This window comes from Vulpes lagopus, chromosome 2 (genome assembly GCF_018345385.1).
Source record: "Vulpes lagopus strain Blue_001 chromosome 2, ASM1834538v1, whole genome shotgun sequence".
NCBI lineage: Eukaryota > Metazoa > Chordata > Mammalia > Carnivora > Canidae > Vulpes > Vulpes lagopus.
The window spans coordinates 50,304,938-50,329,362 of NC_054825.1; the positions used below are offsets into that span (position 1 = coordinate 50,304,938).

The 24,425-nt window shown below is 40.2% G+C and overlaps 1 protein-coding gene across 2 annotated transcripts in view; it reads left to right on the plus strand.

The window, feature by feature from the left end:
* The window catches only part of AAGAB (alpha and gamma adaptin binding protein), a 53,926-nt gene that overhangs the window by 5,850 nt on the left and 23,651 nt on the right, over nucleotides 1–24,425 (plus strand). For both annotated transcript variants that reach the window (XM_041740543.1, XM_041740552.1), the window contains exons 2-5: nucleotides 11,729–11,919; nucleotides 12,055–12,151; nucleotides 12,480–12,569; nucleotides 15,538–15,621. In XM_041740543.1, coding sequence (XP_041596477.1) covers nucleotides 11,729–11,919; nucleotides 12,055–12,151; nucleotides 12,480–12,569; nucleotides 15,538–15,621 — 462 coding nt within the window. The remainder of the gene's footprint in view (nucleotides 1–11,728; nucleotides 11,920–12,054; nucleotides 12,152–12,479; nucleotides 12,570–15,537; nucleotides 15,622–24,425) is intronic.

Genomic DNA, 24,425 nt, shown 5'->3' on the forward strand with positions numbered 1-24,425 from the left:
AATGTGTACTAATCTGCTTAACTTTTAGAACATTTTAATGCTGTTTTTACCATCATTATTCTCATTTTGCATAGAAATTACAGCACAGAGAAATTAAGCAATTTGCTCAAGGCCAAATAGCTGAGCCAGGTTTTGAACCCAGGCAGTCTGGCTGTGGGAACTACCTCTTAACCAGTCCTGTTCGCAATTAATAGCAAGATAGAGGAGCTCAAAACTGGAAACGGACTAGAGAGGTAGCAGCCAAACTATTGCAGGGAGGGGAATTCTCTTTGAAGGCTGAGGGATAATAGGATTTAGCCTGTGGTCATTTGCTTTCTTTAGGAGAATAATGCTTGAAACAGTGCTAAAACTTCTCACTAATTTGGATTTAGTAATACCACATAGGACTTTCTACATTTTCTACATATTTCCAGTATTTAACTAAGGCCCCCAGTCCTGGTCACCTGGTTTCCACAGCTCCACTGGCAACTGAAAATTAGCACAGCCATTGTTTTCTTTTGCTTATCTCTCAGGGATTTGGAGTTAAGTAGGGCCCTGGTCCTAGAAAAACCTCTCTGGACTAGGGGGAGGTGAAATGGTGGCCTTTAAACAAAATACATTCTTCTCATTTTAGATGGGAAGACTTATGCCCAGCTAAGAAGATTTGGGCCTCCCTTTAGGACAATCAACTATCTTGATTTTCCCAGGACTGAGAATTTCTTTTTAATTGAAATATAGTTGACATTTATTAAGGTTTCAGGTGTACGACAGAGATCTGACAATTATAAACATTATGAAATGCTCACCACCATAGTGTAGTTACCATCTGTCACCATAAAAAATTATTGCAATATTACCGCCTCTATTCCCTATGCTGTACTTTCTATCCCTGTGACTTATTTATTTTATAGCTGAGAGTTTGTGCTTCTTAATCTCCTTCACCTATTTCACCCATCTCCCCAAACCCCTTCCCTCTGGCAACCACCAATTTGTTCTTGTATTTATGAGTCTGTTGATGCTTTTGTTTTGTTTTTTTGATTCCACACAGAAGTGAAGTCATACAGTATTTGTCTTTCTCTGACTTATTTCTCTTAGCATAATACCTTCTAGATCCATCCATGTTGCATTTTATTTTATTTATTTTATTTTTTAAAAGATTTTATTTATTTATTCATGAGAGACACACAGAGAGCGAGAGAGAGGCAGAGACACAGGCAGAGGGAAAAGGAGGCTCCATGAAGGGAGTCTGATGTGGGACTCGATCCTGGATCTCTAGGATCATGCCCCGGGCTGAAGGCGGCACTAAACTGCTGAGCCACCTGGGCAGCCCCATGTTGCAGTAGCCACTCCACTTTTGGAGTAGGGAATTTGACTTTTTGTGTTTGGAACTTAGATGGACTTAGCCTTGTAAACAATGCTCCGATCCTTAGGTTTCTAAAACTGCAGAACCAGATAGCTCATTTATATGATAGGTAAACTAGGCTTTAGGGAGTTACATAGGCAGAGCCAGCCATCATTTATGACATATTTTCTTTGGGAGACATTCATTCATCTTCAAGACTGGGAGTTTGTTGCTTGGCCTATCAGACCAAAAAGGATCTTAAAGTAATTTGCTAGGGAGAGCATTCTTATTTCAAAGGTAGGGGCTTATTGGACAGTCTAGCCACCAACATTGCCCAGCAACAGAAAGGGGATAGAGCTTGGGTTTTTAAAATTTGCGTTTTCTGTAGTTGCTTTAGTATTTTGACTGGAGTCTTTTATTCTGGGAATAAGTTATAGTTTCTGCTTAAGCAAAGTTGTTTATTTTGTTGTGGTAGGACAACTCTGCCTTTGATTTGATTGTATATTTCCAAGGCTTTATTTTCTTCAAAGAAAGAAAGATAGGGCTAACAAGATCTTCCATGAACAGTCTGAGGTTGTCATCACAGACTGATGAGGTAGGTGGTCAGACAAAAGCAGTGATTTCTACTAGTAATGGTGATAGAGGATTGTTTTTAGCTATAATACTTAATATATCTTTAAATTTTGAATTAACAGTAATAGATTTTTATCTTTATTAAAAGAGGGGTGTTAGTTAAGTCATCAACCTCAGGAGGAAAAAGATTAAACACAAGTTCATATTCTCTCCAGACCCAAAGGTACCTACAAAATGTACCCATGTTATCTTCTAGTATGAGCATGCTTCTGTGTGTGTGTGTGTGTGAGAGAATATGTGTATGAGAGAGAGAAATTCAAGCTCCAAGAAGTTGTGACCTTCCAAGGTAGTTCAGCCCATAAACACTAAGGAGCCAAGAAGCAATTCTGGTTCTTTCATATACATGAAACATGATGATCTTCTTGGCAGCCAGGATGGCGTGTATCCAAGGTGGAGGTAGGGATAAGAGAAATTATAGTAAAGGATTTTACTATCAGAGGAGAACTTTTCTGCCTCCACTTAAGTGTACACTTTTTCTTTCATGGTAGTTAGAGCCTTAGTAGATGAACTATGTTAGTTAGGTTCAGTAATTTAATTAAGACACTTTTATCTATGTCCAGTTTGTTTCCTTGTGGACTAGAGAATTGGACTTTTTGTGTGAGGTTATTGTTGATGTGGGAAATGATTATAACGTCTTTGCCTTCCTGGCATTCCAATAAAGAGGGTGGAGAGTACAAGGAGAAACACCAGCGGAAAAGTATTATGCAGTAACCTATGTCGCATAGAACCATTTATGCTACAAAGAGCATTGTATCATTCTGGACGAGTCTAAGTATAGCTAGACTCAGATCTTTACTTCTGGGACATTCAACTGCTTGTTTTGCAGCAAAAGTAAAAACATCTAGAAAATATGTAGTGGTCATTTGGTTTAAACAACTCGTCCTGTGTAATTCCTCAACAAATAGTGCTGCTTTATAAATCATGAAATCTGATCAAGCGCCATTTTTTAAAAGGCTAAGTTACAAAATTGTTTTGAATATGTCTGGTGAGAATGATAATCTGGACTTGACATTGTATTTGTCCTAACCAGTGCACACAGATATCACAAACACATCTCTAATAATTACTCATCCAAAAAGCAAGATTGACATAGGTGAAGACAGAGAGGACTAATGTGAGACTCAGCCCGTATGATATTATAGATTTAGTAACAAATCACCCACTTAGGTTTAATTTTCCACACTGACCCGAAGGTCGGCTCTGCTCAGAGATGGGGAAAGTATTATCGTTCTTGGATCAAAGTCCAAAACCTAATGCTCAGAGCAGAAAATGCGTGATCATTTGGTAATCAACAGCTGACATAAAATTATCATTCTGCCTGAATTCAGGGGGGATTATGTGGGGGGAAGACTTTTTGTGAATCAAGCACTGAGTTCTTTTCCTGGTGATTTTGATTTTAAGCAAGTTAACTTTCCTCCCACAAATACTCAAAGCATTTGTACCTTTGCCATCATTGCTCGGAGTCGCTAAAACATCCTGTGCCTCAGTCACCTCCTTACTCAGTAAAATAAGGACATTATCTTCCAGCCTCTGTGATTTTTTTTTTTTTTTTTAGCAGCTTTATTGGGCTGTGATGCAGATATGATAAAATTCACTTATATTTGGTGCAGAACATTTCTATCATCCTAGAAGGAGAGACCTTGTGCCTATTTGCAGTCATGCCACATTCCCACCCCCAGCTCTAGGCAACCACTAATGTACTTTGTCTTTACAGATTTGCCTTTTGTGGACATTTTATTTAAAAGGAATCTTACAATATGTAGTCACTTGCGTCCGCCTTCTTGTACTTAGCTTAATGTTTTTGAGATTCATCCATATTATAGCATGTATTTCATATTCTTTTGTACGGGTATACCACATTTTATCCATTCATCAGTTGATAGAGGTTGGGTTGTTTCCATTTTTTGGCTATTACGAGTAATGCAGTTATGGAGATTCAAAGAAACTGCTGTGCTATTTTAAGAAACTGTTTTCCACGGTGGCTGCACCATTTTATGTTCCCATCAGCAATGTATGGGGGTTCCAGTTTCTCCTCATCTTCGACAACATTTACTATTATCTATATTTTTGATTACAGCCTAGAATCTAGTGGGTGTGAAGTAGTATCTCACTATGGTTTTGATTTGCACTTCCCTAATGACAAGTGATGTTGAGAATCTTTTCATGTGTGTATGGTCCATTCATGTATCTTCTTTGGTGAAATGTCCATTCAGATCTTTTGCACATTTTTAAGTTGGGTTTTTCATCATCTTATTAATGAGTTTTAAGAGTACTTTATGTATTCTGGTTACAGGTCACATGTATACTACACATATATTTTCCCCTGTTCTGTGGCTTGTCTTTTGGTTAGCTTGATGGTATCTTTTGAAATGCAAAAGTTTTAAATTTTGGTGAAGTCTAATTTGTCATTGTATTCTTTTTCCATGATCCTTTGACCATGTGTTGCCCAATCATTTTACCCCTCTTGAAGGAACTTTTAGGTCCTGGGACATTGGGTGTGTTAGCTTTATGATGTTCTCCAATGGGTTAGGCTTATTTTCAACATTTGAATACATGGGTTACAGAATAAGTGTTCTTCATTAAACTTACTGTTTTTGGAAAATTCATATCAGACATGTTTACCTTCTTTCAGAATAAGTTAGCATCTGCTGCAGTTACTGTTGTCATCCTGAGCATTGACGTTTTTTGTGAGGTTTTACTATTCAGTGCTGATTTATGAAAAATTAACATTTGAATATGAGAAGTAGTTTCATTTCATCATTGTCCCATTTAGCCTTATGTATTCTTTTGTCCAAAAAAACACCATTCATAAATTATTTTCAAAACATCTAAGGTTAATTGCCAAGTAATTTTTATGGTTAAAATAACTAAGATGCTAGAGATAGATTTTATCAGAGAGAGATTTTAGGAGGTTGTGACACCTATGTTTTAGGAGAAAGAATAAAACCAACTTTGTATTCCAGAGCTTGTATTTTGTATCATAAATACAGCCAGGTCAGTCCCACAGGTCCACAAGATCAGGGTTTCTGAGCCTTAGCACTGTTGACATTTTGTTGTGTAGGTGCTATCCTGTGCATTGTAGGATGTTTAGCAACACTCTTGGCCCCTGCCCACAAGCTGCCAGTAGCATCTCCCAACTTGTGACTACCCAGCAATGTCTCCAGATGTTGATGTGTCCCCTGGAGGGGCAAAATCACCCCCCTCATAAAAAATCAGCTTTAGATGTATATCTAGAACTGATTTTGAACCAATAAGTATTAGTAATTAAATTCAGAGAAGTTTCCCCCCCCCCCCCATATGGGAAGGAATTGTCCATGAGCTGTGCGGCTGATAAAGCAGCACTGTGTCCATGTGCTGTGGGATTGGTAAAGCCAACTTTGCACGCAGCCCGTAAAACATAGAGGCTGGTTCCTCCTTGGCCCTCACTTCTCCATATTCTCTCTCCCCTTTCGGCCGGTGTCTTCCTGTTCTTTCGGGCATGTTTGTCTCCCTGCGTTGTGAGGTCTTCTGAGGGCAAGCCAGACCATGTTTTCTCCCATCCCCTCCCTCCAGTTATTTTAAGACAAAGCCGTGGTGACCAATTCCAGATGGTTACTGGGAGAAAGTGAACCTCAGTTAAAGGAGGAGGACCGAGTTAGATTCCCCCTGCTCCAACTTTAGAACTTTCCCACCATGACATAAAAAGCCCCCAAGTGTGTGGAGAAGTGAATTTCCGAGTGTGACCAGAGAGGAGGAGCGCGTGCGGAAGAGGTAATCAAGTGGTGTAAGCAAACAAGACCTGCATTCTCGTGGAGGCCTGGTGTGCAGCCCTAACCCGGCCGTCTGCCCTCGGCCGCCTAATACTGCCCCAGGCAGCTGTACTTAGACTGAAGCTAATGCTGCGTCTGCTTGCTCTTGCTTGCTCCAGGAGGCCGCGGGATGATACTCCGAGAATCACAGATGGAATCTGCGCCCATTTGTCTGTGCGACATCCCGACCCCTAAGGTTGCAGCTGAACCTTCCAGTATCACACGGGCTGGGAAGGCCCTTTACGTTGCAGCTGTAAATTCTGCCCCCGCTACTTGGGGAATAATCTGTTCATCCATAACTGTGTCTGGTTAGTTCATAACAGAGTATTTGACAGCAGCACCCACCTCATAGGACATTCTCACGAAATCGTGGCTGTGAAATTGTAAGGAGTTGCAACAGTGCGGAGCCATTGTGATATTTAAAGGTCTCTCTTTGCCTTTCGTCGCTGGCTCATGAAAACTCTTTCATGTTTTTTCCTAAATCACATTTTACTCCATTCTTTTCTCTCATAATGGCTACTTTCCCCTTCAACTGACGTCAGACTCTGCTGCCTCCTATAATTTTCCTAATTGCTTTCTCTTCTGTTTCGGTCTGTGCCTTAACAATGGAAAAGCAACATTTGAGAAGGCATATTTTGGGAAGGGAGGGGCCCGAACGGTTTAGGGAGGTGGTGATTTCCTAATTGCACTTGCCCTTACCAGCTCTCAGTGCATCTCTGACTCAGCCTCTTGTCCCTGTGCAAACACTTGACCTGGGGAGGAGGGAATAGCATTACCAAGGGCCACCCTGTGTCCAGTGCCTGCCTGCGCCTTTTCACGCATGATTTCAGTTAATCTGCAAGAAGCCATTTGAGAGGTGTGTCCCCTTGTACCATGAGGAAATGAGACACACAGAGGTTAATTTGTCATTCTCACGGAGGGCCAGCATTCAGATGAAGGTCTGTCTCACCCCAGGTCTGTGCCGTCTGTATTATGGCTTTTTCTGTTGTGGTTAGTACTGCCAGCTACAGAGTGGAGGGAGAGGGACCTTGGGTCCCTAGAAGAGTGGATACCATGAAAGACACTTGTATCTGGGGTGGGAGGTTATGATACCTCCCTATAGGCAGCTTTAGTTCAGTGAGAAAGAATAAAACCAGAAAAGTACTGATTTCTGGAAGAATCATCTTGGTTTTGAGTGGCAGCTGTTGTTTCCCTCTGGACATAGAAAATATGATTTAACCACTGGACAATGTCTCATTACAAAGAATGTCATGATTAGTTAAGGGATCATTAATTCTGGTATCAAGAGTGTCCTTCATTCTACTACTGAAGAAGACAGGAATAATCCAAAGCAGTATCCATGCACTTAGTTTAGAATGGACTTGTTTTGGGGTGCCGGGGTGGCTTAGTTGGTTAAGCAGTCGACTCTTGATCTATGCTCAGGTCTTTTTTTTTTTTTTAAAGATTCTATTTATTTATTCATGACAGACACACAAGAGAGGCCAGAGACATAGGCAGAGGGAGAAGCAGGCTCCTCACAGGGAGCCTGATTCAGGACTCGATCCCAGGACCCTGGGATCACGCTCTAAGCTGAAGGCAGGCAGACACTCAACCACTGAGCCACCCAGGTGTCCCATATGCTCAGGTCTTGACTTCAGGGTTATGAGTTCAAGCCCTGCATTGGGCGACTGGAACCCACTTAAAACACACAAACAATAGAATGGATTTGTTTTGTCTTTTTTGGTTGGAGTGGATAGGTAAGGGGGTAAGAGTGGTGTGTTTGTGAGAGAGAGAGAGAGATTGAAGATGGATATTTTCAGTGTCATGGGAATTCACCTTGGAACTTCAGTTTGCTTTCTCATTCATGCTAAAGAGAATATCACTCATTTTTTTTTAAAGATTTTATTTATTTGTTCATGAGAGACACACTGAGAGAGGCAGAGACACAGGCAGAGGGAGAAGCAGATTCCCTGTGGGGACCCGGGCACAGGACTTGATCCCAGGACCCCGGGATCAAGCCCTGAGCCAAAGGCAGATGCTCAACCACTGAGCCACCCGGGCATCCCTGTCATCTCTTATTGATTCTGAACTAAAGAAAGCTGGATGCCTCCTTCCAAATTTACACTCTGAGGGAAGCAACATTCCGATAGAAGAAGCACAAAGCGGGTGTGAGGATGGAGGAGTGGCTGAGCTGACATGCTTCCTTGGCATACAGCTTCCTTCAACTCTCTTGAATCTTGCTTGTCACTAACTTGCCATGTGGGACTGTAGGGGAAATAAGTTCATGAAAGCAGTGAGAAGTAAATAGGAGTTGCTGGAGAATTGATGGCTATGTATAACAGTTTCTCAAACAGGGAAAGAGATTTATACTTGCACTTAAAACCGGGGGAAAGGTTTATACTTGCTACTGGAACTGGGTTGACATTTAACTTCTCATCTGAAAACACTACAGATTAACTATTTTAAGCTGTGAGACCAAGTTTGTGGTAACAGACTGGCAGTTAATCATCTGGTATTTGTCTCTTTAAAAATGATGTATTGCAGCTCCACCAGGTGGCTGCCAACAGTGTGAATGAGACAGGCCAACATCCACCAGGAGAAGGGAGGAGGTACTCTTGATTTTACTTGTGCATCTTTTTGACTACATCAAAAGTCAGCTTAGTGAAGGCAAAGAAGGGAGACTATTGCCGGTTTTTCTAGGAAGTCTGGCAAAAAAACAAAACAAAAACAAAAACCATTTGATCATTGTGACTCACTTTTGACATATAAATGGCCAAAAGCCATACATAGAGTTTGAATGAGTTAATTTTGCTTCAGGCTCATATATCCTGGTGCCCTTGTTCTGGCTCTTATTTTTGGTTTTCATAAAAGAACAGGTGATACTGTAGGCCCATAGGTTGGTTTTGGCTTGTGAGCTGTGAGCATTGGACACTTGAGTGTGATCTAGCTCAGATGCCAAATACCACATGCACTGCATCACAGGGTAGTACGAAAAAAATGCTGATGGCCTGAATTTTGTTTTACGTTCTTCTCCTTTAGGCAAGTGGCTTCTCTCTTTCTCTCTCTCTTTTTTTTTTTTTGGCCCTCAGTTTTCCCATCTGTGAAATGAGTAAACGGTCTGGCTGATCTCCAGAAACTCTTCGTCATGTGCTTAAGCGTTTGAGCAATTTTTGTTTTAATCTGGAAAAGAATAAACGTGTTAGACGTTTGAAACCAAATAGAGATGAGCGAGAAAAGCTATATTCAGTGTAGACATTTACATTTTTTAAATTAAACTCTACATTATGATATCGATGACAAGAAGAATGAGACTGTTCACTCTTTTCTAGTTGGGAGATGGCACAGATGTGATAATAAAGTCCATATGCAGCCTCGCCGAAAGTATCTGATTAGACATGAAATGTTAAAAATAAAAGAATCTGATAAGTAAATTGAGCTATCAAGTAATTCTAGTCAGCACAAGGAGTAAGGAACAAACCACACACAGCCAGCTACGGAAACACTGAAAGGTGAAATTTGTTTTCCCAACTTAGTGGTTCTGTTCTCATCTAGGTTTTAGAGACAAGAGGAATTGCTTCTTTCTGTGTGTTTAGTAAATATCTTCATCATTTGAAAATCAGAGAGAGAGTGTAAAATTGAAATTTTAAGAGCTCTGAGTAGCACAGAGGTTTGGTTTGCTGCCTTGTGTTCTACACATTGATTAATAAATTGAACTATCCTTAATGGATCCAAATATCCTAAATTGCAGTTGAGTGAGTAGATGGCACCTTAATTGATTTTATTTTTTCATGTTAGTTGAAGACACTGATTCCAAAAAAGTGTAACTGCAATTTTCTTCCAATTTTCTTAACAACACTTGGAGTTTGGGAAATAATAAGGAACTGGTTGTGGTGATGGTAGGAGTCCTTGTCCCATGCTCCTTGTACTTTGCCCCTTAACAACATGTGGACTCAGTATTTTACCCTTTGTGCTTCTCCACTTAAAAAAGTTAATTCGTTATTTTAAAAAATTACCTATGAATGAAGAAAACTGATTCCATATGGTGGCTCCTCCTACCCTTAAAAAAATCAGTTTATACATTTTTTGCTACTCCCCTTGGTTTAGTTTGCCTTCTTCCATATGTGCTTTTATCGGCATATTGCTGTGCCACCTGCTTGAAGTTTGGAAGATTAGCTTTGAATGCAACATAGACTTTGATCTAGGTTTTTTTTTTCCCCCTGTGAGACATTTACATGAAAAAAGAATCTTTGTCATGCTTTATCTGTTCTTCCTGCTATTTCCTATCTGAACTTGTCATGATGGCACACGAAGGACATTGCAGCTGGTTGCTGTGGAATTGATTGATAATTAATAAAAGATAACTTTAAGTAGAAATTAAGCAGCAAGAGCTGCTTGATTTCTTAAAGAGACAAGATAAATTCAGATTTTCAAATATTGGCACAGACCTCATGGTAATTTAAAAGTAACAGTTCTGGTTGTGGTGAAAATTTTGGAAAGTTAGTTTCACAATGTGCCATATGTCAAATGTCGTCTTAAATTTATTTTAAATTTACTTTTTCTATTTTAATTAAAAAAGGGGGTTTTGTTTTCAGACTAGTTCTTCCTAGTAACCACATGATGGAAGTTTACCAATGAAAAAGCGTGCATATGTGCACATACATACTTTATATGTTATTATACATTATTTCGAGCAGTCTTTTAGACTAAATAATTTCCTCATATCTTTTTGTTGAACAGAAACTATGGCAGTGTTCCAAGTATATAATCTCAGCTCTGGAATTGAAAGTTTAGCTTCTAGTTTTCTGCATCTTGTTAATTGTGAGTTCGAGGGATATTTTATATGTTCATCTTTGTTAGCATCAAAAAGGAATTTGTGGCCATTTTGCCATATATTTTTATAATAACCCAATTTTAGTAGCATGTTATTTTACTTCTCTAAGCTTACTTTCCACATCTGTATAAAACAGAGGTTGTGGGTATGAATGTGAGAGATGGGAGTTTAGGTTAGAACAATTTCTAATGTTTTTCCACTTCTGAATATTTTATGGCATTATGGAAGCAGACTGCTTCAGTGGTTCCATGACCTCGTCTCTATTTGTTCATCAGTGACTTGGCCTTTACTGTAAGAATTGTGTTAGTTATAGCCGTGCTGCACATGGGTTTCTGAAAGATTTAGTTATATTGTAAATAATTAAATGTGCTTGGCTATTATGTATTTAAATTATGCCAAAAGTGTCTTTAGCAAACAAAAATTGGAGTTGGCCTTCAAAGAATTTGAACAAGGCTGAATGTAAATGGAATAGGGGTCATTTATCAGTATCCATTCTTTTATGAATTAATGTATAAGCATTTGGCCCAAGGAAGATGGGTAGCTTTTATTTTATTAATGGTTTAGCCTTACTGCTACCTTCCTTGTAACTTGCAAAAAGGACAGAATAGTTACAGATTCTTGAAGATTCTTGTAACCTTCCATCTCACATGAATACGTAAGCAATAAAATAAATGTAAGCTGTTAATCTTTTCTGCTTGCTCTTTCTGGGTGTTTAGATAGATGACTGTTTTGTCTCCTGTGTAATCTAGCCACAGTAATTTTTGTGTTCTTAAAGAACAAAAGCCAATGAGTTAAATTATGTCACTATTACTTTTCTAATCAAATGATAGAGAAGAAAATGCCCTGACAAATGGGAGGCCTTTTGAAATCCTTACACAAAGAAAAGTAGCCGAAGTACCATATTAATGTGGTATCTTTTTTTTTTTTTTTTTTAAGATTTACCCATTCATTTGAGAGAGAGTGTGAGTGGGGGAAAGGGCAGAGGGAGAGAATCTTCAAGCAGACTCCCCACTGAGTGAGGAGCCTGATGTGGGACTCAACCCCACGACTCATGAGATCATGACCTGAGCCAAAATTAAGAGTCTGGACACCCAACCAGTGGAGCCACCCAGGTGCCCCATCTGGTATATGTATTGGTTTTGCATATTCCATGATAACATTGTGTCCTTTGTTTAGATATACTTGGAGCAGAGGATCTTATTGTGGAAGTGACTGCTGATGATGCCGTGAGGTTTTATCCCTGGACCATTGATAATAAATACTATTCAGCAGATATCAATCTATGTGTGGTGCCAAACAAATATCTCGTCACTGCAGAAATCGCGGAGTCTGTCCAAGCATTTGTGATTTACTTTGACAGCACACAAGTAAGATTTGGTTAGCCCAGGACCTTGAGTAAGAAGTTATTTGGTGCTTTGTTTTTTCCCCCTGCTTTTCCCATGAGTTCTCTTAATTGTCTCTTCTTCTGGTTGTGTTTGTATGTTTGTTTTCCCTCCCTCTAGAAATCTGGTCTTGATAGTGTTTCTTCATGGCTTCCGCTGGCAGAAGCATGGTTACCTGAAGTCATGATCTTGGTCTGTGACAGAGTGTGTGAAAATGGTAAGGCATGCCAACGGGACTGTGATTGGTACATACAATTGCTGTCCCTTGGTAAATAGAATACTTTTGTTTTCTTAGAAGAGTATATCTCCTGTGATTATATTACTTTATGGAAGTATTTTCAACTACTTCTGTTTGGAATCTTGTAATATTTACATTTTATTTTTGAGAATGGACACTTGGGGTTTAAGAAATCATTTTTTTCCTATTTATTTTGGATGCCTTTAGAATAACTTACATTAGGGGTAACATCGAGATTTGTGGAGAGTATTGCAGCAATATTCTATTTTTAAAATTTTTTACTTATGAGGACTCTTTTGCACATTAGGTGTAAACCGGCAAAAAGCTCAAGAATGGTGTATCAAACATGGCTTTGAATTGGTAGAACTTAGCCCGGAAGAGTTGCCTGAGGAGGATGGTAAGTATTTATGTGTCAGGAGAAACATGATGTTTAGATTCAATAATGAGGGAATATTTTAATCCAGGGAAGAATCAAAGTGAAATTCAAAAAATATTTTTTCCTCAGCTGTTTGAAAAGATTTGTGCAAAACCCATTGGTGTGGTCTTACTATTAACCAAATCCAGTTTTTTTTTGGCTTTACACATGTGTTAGGACTTTTCAAATATTGTTTTTATTTCTTATAGATAAAGATAGAGATTTCTACCTTAAATCTTAGTCATTTTGCCAATCTCTTATCCTTTGCCCGCAGCCAAAAAAAGATTTGACTTATACTCATAAATAGTTAAAGTTTATGTTCCTTATTTTGAATTTCTCCTATCCTAAGGCTGAAGTCCCAGGAACTTTAGAGGGCATGTCAGCCCTGTCTTTATGTCCTATTTTATGTGAAACCAAAAACAGACCCAGAATACCACCACTACCTCCCACCCCCACCCCTGGGGTAGCTCTTCACTTTACTCTGGACCTTCTGTTTCTTCCCTTCCTCTGCTCTTCTTTTCAACTTCTCTCCTTCCAAGTACACCTGTGCTAGCTGCTGTGGGACCTACTAAGACAAGACAGGTTTTGGCCCACCAAAACCTTATAGTCTAGTGCAAGAGATAAACACGGATATGAACAATTGACTTGCCAGGTGGAATGTCATAAATATTTTTAAAATGTACTGGTGCTGTGATATTTAGGAGACGGGGGAGATTATTTCTGTTTAGAAATTCAAAGACTGTGTTGGCATCATGAACTTTCACATGTCACTTGCTCCATAAGGAAGAAATAAGAAAGGTCCTGGGCTTGTAATGAGACTATCAGTAGGGACATGGCATTGAGAAGATGCCAGTTGTTGCAAAAGACATTCTAAGAGACAACCAATGTGAATGAAAGTACATAGATAGGATATAAGTAATCATTTTGTGAAACCTTTTTTTTTTTTTTTTTTTTAACGAAATTAAGAAATCTCTTTTTATATTCTGGCTTGCTTAGAATTTTTCCAAAATGTTACCTTTGGGAATAAAACCCTGCCAGAGAAGAGGATAAAAAGGCTGATTTTTCTCCCTGTCATTTTTAATAATAATTGAAAATTAACAGGTACAGTTTCTCTTCCCACGTCTTTCCAGATCCCCTAAACTTATGCCTTGTTTTATGTTTGTGGGCATGTACAAAATTGCTTATTTCTGACACTAGAATTTTCTCTTTTTCCTGTTTCCTGTTGTCCTTGAAAGTCCACATTTGAGTCATTTATTTAAATCTGTTTTTTTTTTTTTTTGTAATTTCTTCTCCCTACACCACCACACATCTCCTTGCTCCTTGTCTGAACAATGTGCCTGTGTTAATTCAGCTTAATATTAAAATAGATTTTTTTAAAAAAGATTTTATTTATGTATTCATGAGAGACACACACAGAGAGAGGCAGAGATACAGGCAGAGGGAGAATCAGGCTCCATGCAGGGAGCCCGATGTGGGACTCAATCCTGGGTCTCCAGGATCACGCCCTGGGCTGAAGGTGGCGCTAAACCACTGAGCCACCTGGGCTGCCCTAAAATAGATTTTTGACATATCTTGAGGTGAAGTTATGAAATCCTCCCTAGAATTTTTAAACACAAACTGTATGCTTTGTATGCATGTATTCTAACTCTGGTATGAAACTTTCTGCATGTTTGGATTAGATTTCATCTTACTGGTTCTAGCTCCTTATTTCAGACCATATTTTTGGTTTCTGGCTCCTCCATCTGAAGTGTTAGTTATCCTTTTAAAAACTGAATCGTTCATAGTTCAAGTAAACATGCCTTCTGTTTCTTCATTTAAACATTGATGATGATAAAACTCATCTTGGTATTTTCAGTTTCATCCTTGTCATATTTCTCTTAGGTTGTTACTGCTGTCCTTCAGGCACTGTGTTAGGTGGTGATTCCTGCCTAGAGGGTTTGTTACATCAGCAAATTTATCAGTTCCAGGGCCTCTTCCTTCTGGGAGAGATGTGTGCAGAGTGGCATCAGCCCCACTCTTCTTGGAGAATAGCATACGTGATTTGCCCTTATCAAATAGCTAACAAATTATAGAACCTGAGTTCCAATTCAGATTTTCTGACTTCTAGTTCTGTGTCCAGCCAGGCCATTAGACACAGGTTCTAGGTGGATTGTGCTCTGTAAGCTCTTAGGAGACTTTCTCCTCCAACCACATGAAAACTAATTTTCCCATTATCTACCATATTCAGTCTTACAACACTCCTTTCCATCCTACACCTATCTGCAAGCTAAGAACATCACCTATTCGTATGCTAACTGGGATTACCACCTGTTATTTTGAGTAGTATCAGTTAAATTCCAGAAGCAGGGTGGTACCAGTACTAACCCAGCTAAACTAAATTGGTGGTTTTTATCTTTAATGACCCTTGCCTGTCTCCTACACTTAATGGTTATAATAGTTTTACTTCTCTTAAACTATCTTTCTCTGATCAACAAATTGTTCTCTGAATACCTATTATAAACAATAATAGTTATTCTATGGTTCCCAAGAGAAGGTAGGATATTTACAGCATTTTATGGCATACCAAGAGGATCATTCCTGCCTTCAGGAAACTCATTCTCCATAAAGAGCCAAAATTGGTGTTTCCAGTGCTATGCCAGGATTGTGTAATTAACAGGAACTGACATTTTCAGGAGGATATGAGTGGATTCCATTAGTGAGGTGATAGAGATGACTTTATCATAGAAATCTTTTGTAATGTGCATTTGTTTCATTGTTTTAGTTTCTAGGATATTCTTATCAGGAACTCTGAGCTTTGTATTTATGTTTTTCTTTACTACCTAGGTTACAATGTGAAGTACCAACTGAACAAGATGACTAAGCCACAGTTATTTAAAATGATGTCTTGGGGGATATACCTATATGTGTATAAATGTATGTATAAATATATCTATTTCCTCTTCCTGATTAGATGACTTCCCAGAATCTACAGGCGTAAAGCGAATCATTCAAGCCTTGAATGCAAACGTGTGGTCCAATGTAGTGATGAAGAATGGTAAGTAACTTGGCACTAAAAGTCCTAAGGAGTTTTTTTCTCTTGTTCCTTGTACCTTTTACATTATCTGTATATATGTGGAAACCATTAAGATCATGTAAAAGCTGTAGGTTGGTTCAATTTTAAGTCCCCAGCTAAAGGAAGAGCCAAAAGTAATATTTCTAAGAATTTATAATATGTGTTTGTTTATTCCATAAGAATTTAGGAACTTAGAGCTTGCTTATAATAAGCCTAGCATTGTCTTTGACTTTGAGAAATACTCTCAAAGTTGTAAAATATGAACCCTATGCCTAAGGACCTCACGGTCCAGCTGTGGAATCAATGTGTGTACTTTTACCATGCTAGGTAACCATGCAAGGCAATCTTTGATGCGTGCAGGTTGGCAGAAGTAGTAAACACATAGTGGTCAGAGATGTGGTCTTTGCCGTTGGGCATGAGGATAGAGAGAGGGCATCAAGGTGAAAGTAGATAGAGGTCAGCAGTAGTGTTCACAGGATGGTCAAGATTTGGGTTGTTGAAGGTGGAGAGTGACAAGCAGGGGAGGAAGCATGGCATCAACAATAATGGTTGTGTGTTCCAGGGTCACTTAGCAGTTGGAGCTAGCTTAGAAGAGGGAGGCTTAAATGCTAGGCAGGACAATCTGGACTTTTCCCTGTAGTTATTGGTGAGTCATTAGAGCTTTTTTACCCAGAGAGTGATGCAAAGAAGTTGGCATCTTTCAAATGTTATTGTCATGGGAACATGCAGGTGAGTTTGGCAGCTGAAGCTGGTAAAGGTAGAGCCTGAAGACAGGGAAACCAGGCAGAGTGAGGTGATGGGGCCCGGGCTGACATGGTGGAAGGTGGCCCTGAGGCGGGAAAGCCAGAGTTGACATGCAGCATGCAGGGGCTGGGCTGGTTGATGCATGCTGGCCCCTCACTTTTGGCATCCGTGTGCTGAGGCTGTGATTGCAAAGGACCACATGCTGGCTGCTTAGTCTGATAGGTACTTACTGTCTCCCAGCTCTAGAAGGCAGGTGTGTGAAACCGAGATGCCAGCAGGGCCATGTTCCCTCCGAAGGTGCCGAGGAGGTATCTGTGTGGTTTTCGCTCCTGGCAGTGCACTGGCTCGTGGCGGCTTAGCTCCAGTCCTCCTATGGCATGCTCCCTGCATGTTGGTCTGTGTTTAGATTTCTTTTTTGTATATGGACAGTAGTTGTACTGAATTCAGGGCCCACCCAACTTCAGTATAACTTGACCTTCATCTGCGAAAGTTGCAGATAAGGTAACAGGCTGAGGAACTGGGAATTAGAACTTCACCCGTTGAACTTGATGGGGGATACAGCTCAACCTCTAACATGATCCATCTGGAATTGCTGATGGTGGGGTTCTTCTCTGTCTTGGAGCACTTGGCGTCTCCACAGAGACCCCACGGTAGATGAAATACTATGGAAAGGAATGAGAAAAATCCTGTTAACACTGAGCTTACCCCATCTCCCCTGAGATAAGAGAGTCAAGTGGAAGATCAATTTTAGCAAAGTAGAATACTTCATCTCAATTTCCGGTTGGCACTTGAGTTTTAAGTCAGATTGGGGCCCTTTGGCTTGCCTGAGATCTGACCTGACCCACGTCATCCTTAGAGAAGCTCCTGGTATAGTAAGCTGCTCCCTCCCCTTTGCTTCCCTTCATCCTTCCTCTCCCCCTACTTTATTCTTTCTCAGGGGAATCTAACGTATCTGTTGCATTGAATTGCAAAGATGGATTTTTATTCTTTCATAGTAGCAATAAAATAAGGCCCTGGTAGATTTAGATTTTAGCCTATGTTGTCATCTCCCTGTTACCAAAACACACTCAGATTGAGGCTTGGACCTTCCCATTCATTCACTGAGCAAATCCTTGTCGAGCATTTATCATGGGCATTGCCGTACACTATCTTCACTGTAAAAATCTCTTTAAGGTATGGTACATAAACTGGATCAATTTGGACTAAAATTATATTCAGTGGTGCTTGTTAAATTTATGAGAACTATTTTCAGAGAAGCTTATTTGGCTTCAATCGCTTTTTGAAAAATCTACACCCACCCCCACCGCCCCAGTCAGTTTATACATTAAAGAAGCACTACCTTGTACTTTGCATTTATGGCTATAAATTTAGAAGCTGGACTGAATACACTTTATTACCTTGGAATTATTGTCAAAGATGTTTTCTGAAAAAATGCTGTTCTACTTGTTTTAGACACTACACAGTTTCTTAAGAGAATTGCAGAGCCAAGAGGCATACTGTGGATATTTCATGACTCTTTTCCTAGAGCGTCTCTACCTTCTTTTCTCTTTAGTGTTGGTACATTGTTTTGCGGTTAACAAAAGACAAACCTACTGCCATTAGCTTAATTCCACATTTAAGAGGATCCTGAACTTTGCCGTATGAAGGAAACTTAACTATCTTCTCTATAGGAGGAGCCCTAGATGTGGAAATCCAGTGACATTTGGATACAACCCAGGTCTTAGGCAGTGTCAAGGATATCTTTGTATAGCCCCACATCTTAGATTAGAGACCAAGCTCCGTGTGGTTATGGGCTAGGTCATGTTACTCCTCCAGGGTGACCTACTTCCTGTGCTCTTAACAGAGTCTTGCTTTGCTGGTGGTCTGAGTACCCAGTGAATTGATCCTTCCTCCCAGCAGGCTTTTCTTGAAGTCTGCCAGCAGGTGCTCAGACTGGTTAAATTTGTTTCTTTAGATCTTTTTCACCCCCACTCCTTTCTCTTTTTCTTTTTCTTTTGTTTTTCTCTTACTTTTAAAAAGTTGTGGTTAAATATACAAAGCATAAAATTTACTATGTTAACCATTTTTATGTGTACAGTTCAGAGGCCTTAAGTACATTCACATTGTTATGCAGCCATCACTGCCTGCAAGTTTTTTAAGCCAAAAAATTGTTTAAATCAAAAAGTTGGTTGACAAGGTAAAGAAAGATTTTAGAAATACTAGAGGTGGGTTTTTTTTTTTTTTCTGGAAGTTCATCTAGTTATTTTAATAAAGGAATAAATGTTTACACAAGATTTTAGAGTATAGGAAGTTAGGTAGTGTACCTAATTCATTCCAAGGCTACCTTAGCAAACCCTGATCCAAATCCTTAAAGATAGTTGCCAGTATAGAAAATTTCTCATTCGTGAACATAGATGCCACGATTTTAATAAAAATAATAGGGATCCCTGGGTGGCGCAGCGGTTTGGCGCCTGCCTTTGGCCCAGGGCGCGATCCTGGAGACCCGGGATCGAATCCCACATCAGGCTCCCGGTGCATGGAGCCTGCTTCTCCCTCTGCCTGTGTCTCTGCCTCTCTCTCTCTCTCTGTGACTATCATAAAAAAAAAAAAAAAAAAAAAAAAAGTTAAAAATAATAGCATTTACTTACCTAGCCTTACACATTATTATGTTGTAATGAAATTTCACTTTTACCACTTTTTCTCCAAAGAATCAAGCAGCAATTTCCAGTCCTGACACTGTCTACTCAGCTGTGTGCCCTTAGATCTCATTTTGGCTGGGTTTTATTTTTTAATATAGAAAATGAAGTTGAGCCCTATCCGTGGCTCCCAGCTGTGGTTGCACATTCAGATCACCTGGAACACCTTTACAGTCTATGCCTCACCCAGACTATTTATCTTGGAAGGGAGGGGCAGCTACAGTATATTTTAAGTGCCTTAGGAATTCAAATATGCAGCCCTGGCTGAGAACTACTGACATAAATGATAGTCATCTAGTTCTAACTTGTAAGAGTCTGTGCCTAATCCACGGGAGTAAATTAGGCATTTTGAAAGTGACATGAGCCCTGACAGACTTGCTTTCTCCCATTCCTAAATCACGTGATGTTTGCAAGTCATCCCTCTGACTTACAAAGCTGGAGGAAAAAGACCAGACTGCTCAGTGTAGAGTCACCTAGAGGCAAAGGCAAAAATAGTGGGCACTGCCTTTCATCCATCCTTGGTGTCTAGTAGGGGCTAGTACTATGACAAAGTGGCCAGTATTTACATAATCTGCCTTGAGATCTGAAAGAAATAATAATACAGCCTTTTATTTTTTATTTTATTTTTTTAATTCAGAGGCAGAGAGAGAGAGAAAGGCAGGCAGAGAGAGGCAGAGGCACAGGCAGAGGGAGAAGCAGGCTCCATGCAGGGAGCCCTATGTGGGACTTGATCTCCGGTCTCCAGGATCACACCCCAGGCTGCAGGCGGCACTAAACCGCTCTGCCACCGGGGCTGCCCTAATACAGCCTTTTAAAGTAGCTAATTGTGTAGGAGCATAATTGAGACCCAAGGTGTATCTGGGCCATTTGAGTTTTTCTTCTGTCAGCCTCAAATCTCTCTCTCTGGTTTGTAATCTAAATCCAGTTTTGAATGTTAATTCATGCATTAAAAAAATATTTATTGAGTACTTATTGTGTGCCAGGCATTATGCTGCATGCTTGGAATACATAAGTGAACAAAATGAACAAAAGTTTCTGTCCTTGTGGAGTTTTCATTCTGGTGGGAGGCAGTAATCAATAGACAACACAATTAATAAATCACACAATATGTTAAGATGTTAAGTGATATAGAAAAAATAATAAAGCAGGGTTGGGATACTGAGATTGCCAGATAGACTGCATTATTAACTCGGGTGGTCAGGGTAGGTCTCCTTGAAAGCTTGAGATTTGAGGAAAGAGATGACGTGCTTTGCCATGTGAATATTTGGGAGAAGAGCATAGCAGTCATAGGGAATAGCTACCACAAAGGCCCTAAGGGGAAAGCATGCCTGATGTGTTTGAAGCGTATTAAGGAACACACAGTGGCTGAGAGGAGAAGGTCAGAGAAAAGTGGAGGACCAGATTATTTAAGGCTTTGTAGGCCATCAAAGTAACTTTCACATTTTTTAAAAAAAGATTTTATCTATTTGTTCATGAGAGATACAGAGAGGCAGAGACACAGGAAGAGGGAAAAGCAGGCTCCCTGCAAGGAGTCCAATGTGGGACTCGGACTAACACAAAAATGTCATGCAGCCCTGTAAATAATTTAACGATCAGAAAACAGCAGCCATGTCTCTGGAGAGCCTCCTTTGGCCTGGCACTATGCCTTTGGTCATTCAACCCTGGCCTCCACCATCAATGGGTGAGTTCCATTGAATGAGGAGGTGGTATAACTTACTCACCAGTGTCCTAGCCTCTTTTCTTTTCTTTTCTTTTCTTTTCTTTTCTTTTCTTTTCTTTTCTTTTCTTTTCTTTTCTTTTCTTTTCTTTTCTTTTCTTTTCTTTTTTCTTTTTTCTTTTCTTTTCTTTTCTTTTCTTTTCTTTTCTTTTCTTTTCTTTTCTTTTCTTTTCTTTTCTTTTCTTTTCTTTTCTTTTCTTCCCTTTCCCTTTCCCTTTCCCTTTCCCTTTCCCTTTCCCTTTCCCTTTCCCTTTCCCTTTCCCTTTTCTTTTTTTCTGAAACACAGGGAGGCAGAGACATAGGCAGAGGGAGAAGGAGGCTCCATGCAGGGAGCCCAATGTGGGATTCGATCCCAGGACCTCGGGATCACGTCCTGAGCCAAAGGCAAATGCTCAACCTATGAGCCACCCAGACATCCCGTAACTTTCACATTTCTTAAAGTCAACGAGGTAATCTTTAGGTCATTGAGTAGAAGAGTGATGTGATCTGACTTTAGGTCTGAAAGGATCCCTCTGGCTGCTGGGTGGAGAATAAGTGATAGAGGTGAGGAGGAGCCAAGGATATCTATTAGGAGACCATTGCAGTTCTCTAGGTGAGACATAGTGGTGGCCTGATCAGAGTTGTAGCAATGAAAGACCTAAGAACAGGTCAGATTCTAGATAGATTTTAAGGTGGAGCTAGCATGATTTCCTGATGGGTTGGATGTGAGTTATGAGAGAAGGAGAGCAGTCAAAGACTCTGGGACTTGAGCAATCTGAAGGATAGGTGGCCATCGACTGCCAAGAGGAAGCTGCAGATGAAGTTGACTTTGAGGGGCAGGGTGACATTTGCATAATTCAGCTTTGGATACATTAACCTTGAGTTGGCCACTAGACTTCCAAGTGGAGATGTCAAGCAGCCATTTGGATAGATGTGTGGAGTTTCAAAAGAGAGGCATTTAAAACCATGAGCCTGGATGACATCTCCAAGGGGGGAGTAAGTATAGTGAATAAAGTGGACCAAGGACTCAGCCCAGGATTTCCAACATGAGGAGAAAAGAAGGAACCAGCAAAAGAGACTGAGAAAGAATGACCAACAAGGTAGGAAAGGCAAGAGAGTAGAGTCTTAGGATTAAGCAGAGTGTTCTTAAGATGGAAGGAATGGTAGCTATGCCAAATGCTGCTCATAGGTCAAGTAAGATGAGAACTGAGAATTGACCTTTGGATTTAGCAATGTCACCAGGGACCTTGAGGAGAGCAGTTTTGGGGAAGTAGGTGTAAAAGAGATTGGGAATGGGAAGCCTGGGTGGCTCAGCGGTTGAGACCTGCGTTTGGCCCAGGGAGTGATCCTGTGGTCCCAGGATCGAGTCCCACATTGGGCTCCCTATATGGAGCCTGCTTCTCTCTCTGCTTGTGTCTCTGCCTCTCTGTCTGTGTCTATCATGTATAAATAAATAAAATCTTAAAAAAAAAAGAGAGAGAGGAATTGGGAAGAGAGAAATTGGAGACGATGACTATCAACCTCTCTTGAAAATTTTGCAGAGAAATAAATGGAAGCTAGTGAAAAGAGTGTGGCTCAGTCTTACCATGCTTTTAAGGTGAGAGCAAGAACATATCCACAGGCTGAAGGGAAAGTCCAGTAGAGAGGAAAAAAAAAAAAAAAAACCCAAGACAAAACCTGCTGAGGTAGGAGAGAGGGGAGAATCACTGGAATAGGTGAGGGGGGTCGGCTTTATTGGAAAAGCAGAAGGATTGGCTTTGGACAGGAGAAGAAAAGTAGATCTGCAGAAAGAGGCAGGGAGGGAGTATGTGGGTGCAAATGTTGCTGGGTAGGGAGATTTGATATGGAAATCTATGGAAGTTTCTTGTGATTGCTTAAATTTTCTCAGTGAAGTTAGTGAGCCAACTGAGAGGGCAGAGGGAGGGGTAGTGTTAGGATTTCAGGTGAGAGAAGAAAATATGGATGTTTTCTAGAAGAGCGAGAGAGAAGGTGAATGTAGGGATGTAAATAAAGGAAGATTACCAGACAGCATGAAGGGGCCCACTAGAAATTCGGTATGGTAAATTTGAAGTGAAGCCAGGCAACTTATGTGTCTGTGCGCCTGTGTTCTTTCCCCAGCTACCTTAAGCTGTCTGGGTGCATGCATAGAGTAATCAGTTGTGCTTTTTTGGTAAAGATTTTATTTATTTATTCATGAGAGACACAGAGAGAGGCAGAGACATAGGCAGAGGGAGAAACACGGTCCATGCAGGGAGCTCGAAGTGAGACTCAATTCTGGGACCCCGGGATCCCGCCCTGAGCTGAAGGCAGATGCTCAACCCCTGAGCCACCCAGGCGTCCCTATCAGTTGTGCTTTTACCAAGCAAGGGTATCACAGCAAGAGAGAGGCAAGGAATTAGACAGTATACATAAGATAGGAACTGTAATGATTGACTATGGAATTTAAACTGGGTAAAAAAGGGAAAGAGAAAATCAGTAGGGAGAGGGTCAGTGAAAAGGTGGTAATTTTGAGGTCCCGGTGGAGTTGGTGAATAGTGGGATTGAGGCACTGTGGGGAGGGAGTGTGCTGGAAAATTAGGTGGTGGTTAGAGAGTGTGGGATACATGAAATTGAGATTATGGAGGGGTTGTAGCTATTAATGATAAGGTCTTAGGGCATGATGGGGAATATATGGCCAAAGTAGGGTAGAGGACAACATCAGCAAAAGAAATTAAATGAACTGAAAGATTGTTGAATCATCTCTATATCTGTTGAGCTTGCTAGGAATTCAGACAGAAGTAGTATTGGAGAAAATGACAATAATTAACATTATGAAGACATGAGGGGGGAGTATTGGAGGAGGGGCATCTGTTAGATGATGATAGCAAAGGCCTTAGACACTTGCCCTAGTCTTTGTGGAAATATCAGTAGGCTTTTATATTTGGGGAGATTTTAGGAGTAACTTAATCCATCGATTCTCAACTGAGACCCACTGCTGGTATGGGAGTGCATATCAAATGCTACACACTCCCTCTCAAGACACTTGCCTGGCTCCCAGTGATAATTACTTCAGTAAGGCAGTACTACTAGTTGTTTGATAAGATGACGAATCTCTCAAATACAACTACATTGGATTAAAAACTTTTAGGAACTTTTGAGCTAGTATCTTCTCTCCAGTATAGGAAAGGCTTTTATAGCATTCTTGCCAGATGATCCATCTTTTAACCAAAGATCATCTTTTTTGGTTAAATGCTTCAAGTAATAGGTACTTCAGTACTTTATGAAAATAGTCCTAGCAGCAGTTCATTGCATAGAGAAATCAAAGAATTCTTTTGTGAATTCTTAGCAGATAGAGTGTCTTTTTATGCTGGTAGTTTGGGGAAAGGATACTTGCTTTACTTTGTCATAAAAGTGAGCATAATCGTGACAGTTTTCTCTCTGGATGATGATGTGTTTTCTCTGCTTCTTGCTGTTACTGGCTTTCCTTTTGATCACTTTACTTCCTAGCCGGTGAAGAAAGTTCCAACGGCATTGGAAAAAATCTAGCTCAGGGCTACTGAAGCAGTCAAGGGGATGGGAAGAATGGAGATTGTCTCTAGTAGTAAGTTTGGAAAAACCAAAGCTGAGAAGGGATTTAACTGGAATCTGTAGTAGTATAGGGTACATACGGACTTGATTCCCCAAATCCTAGA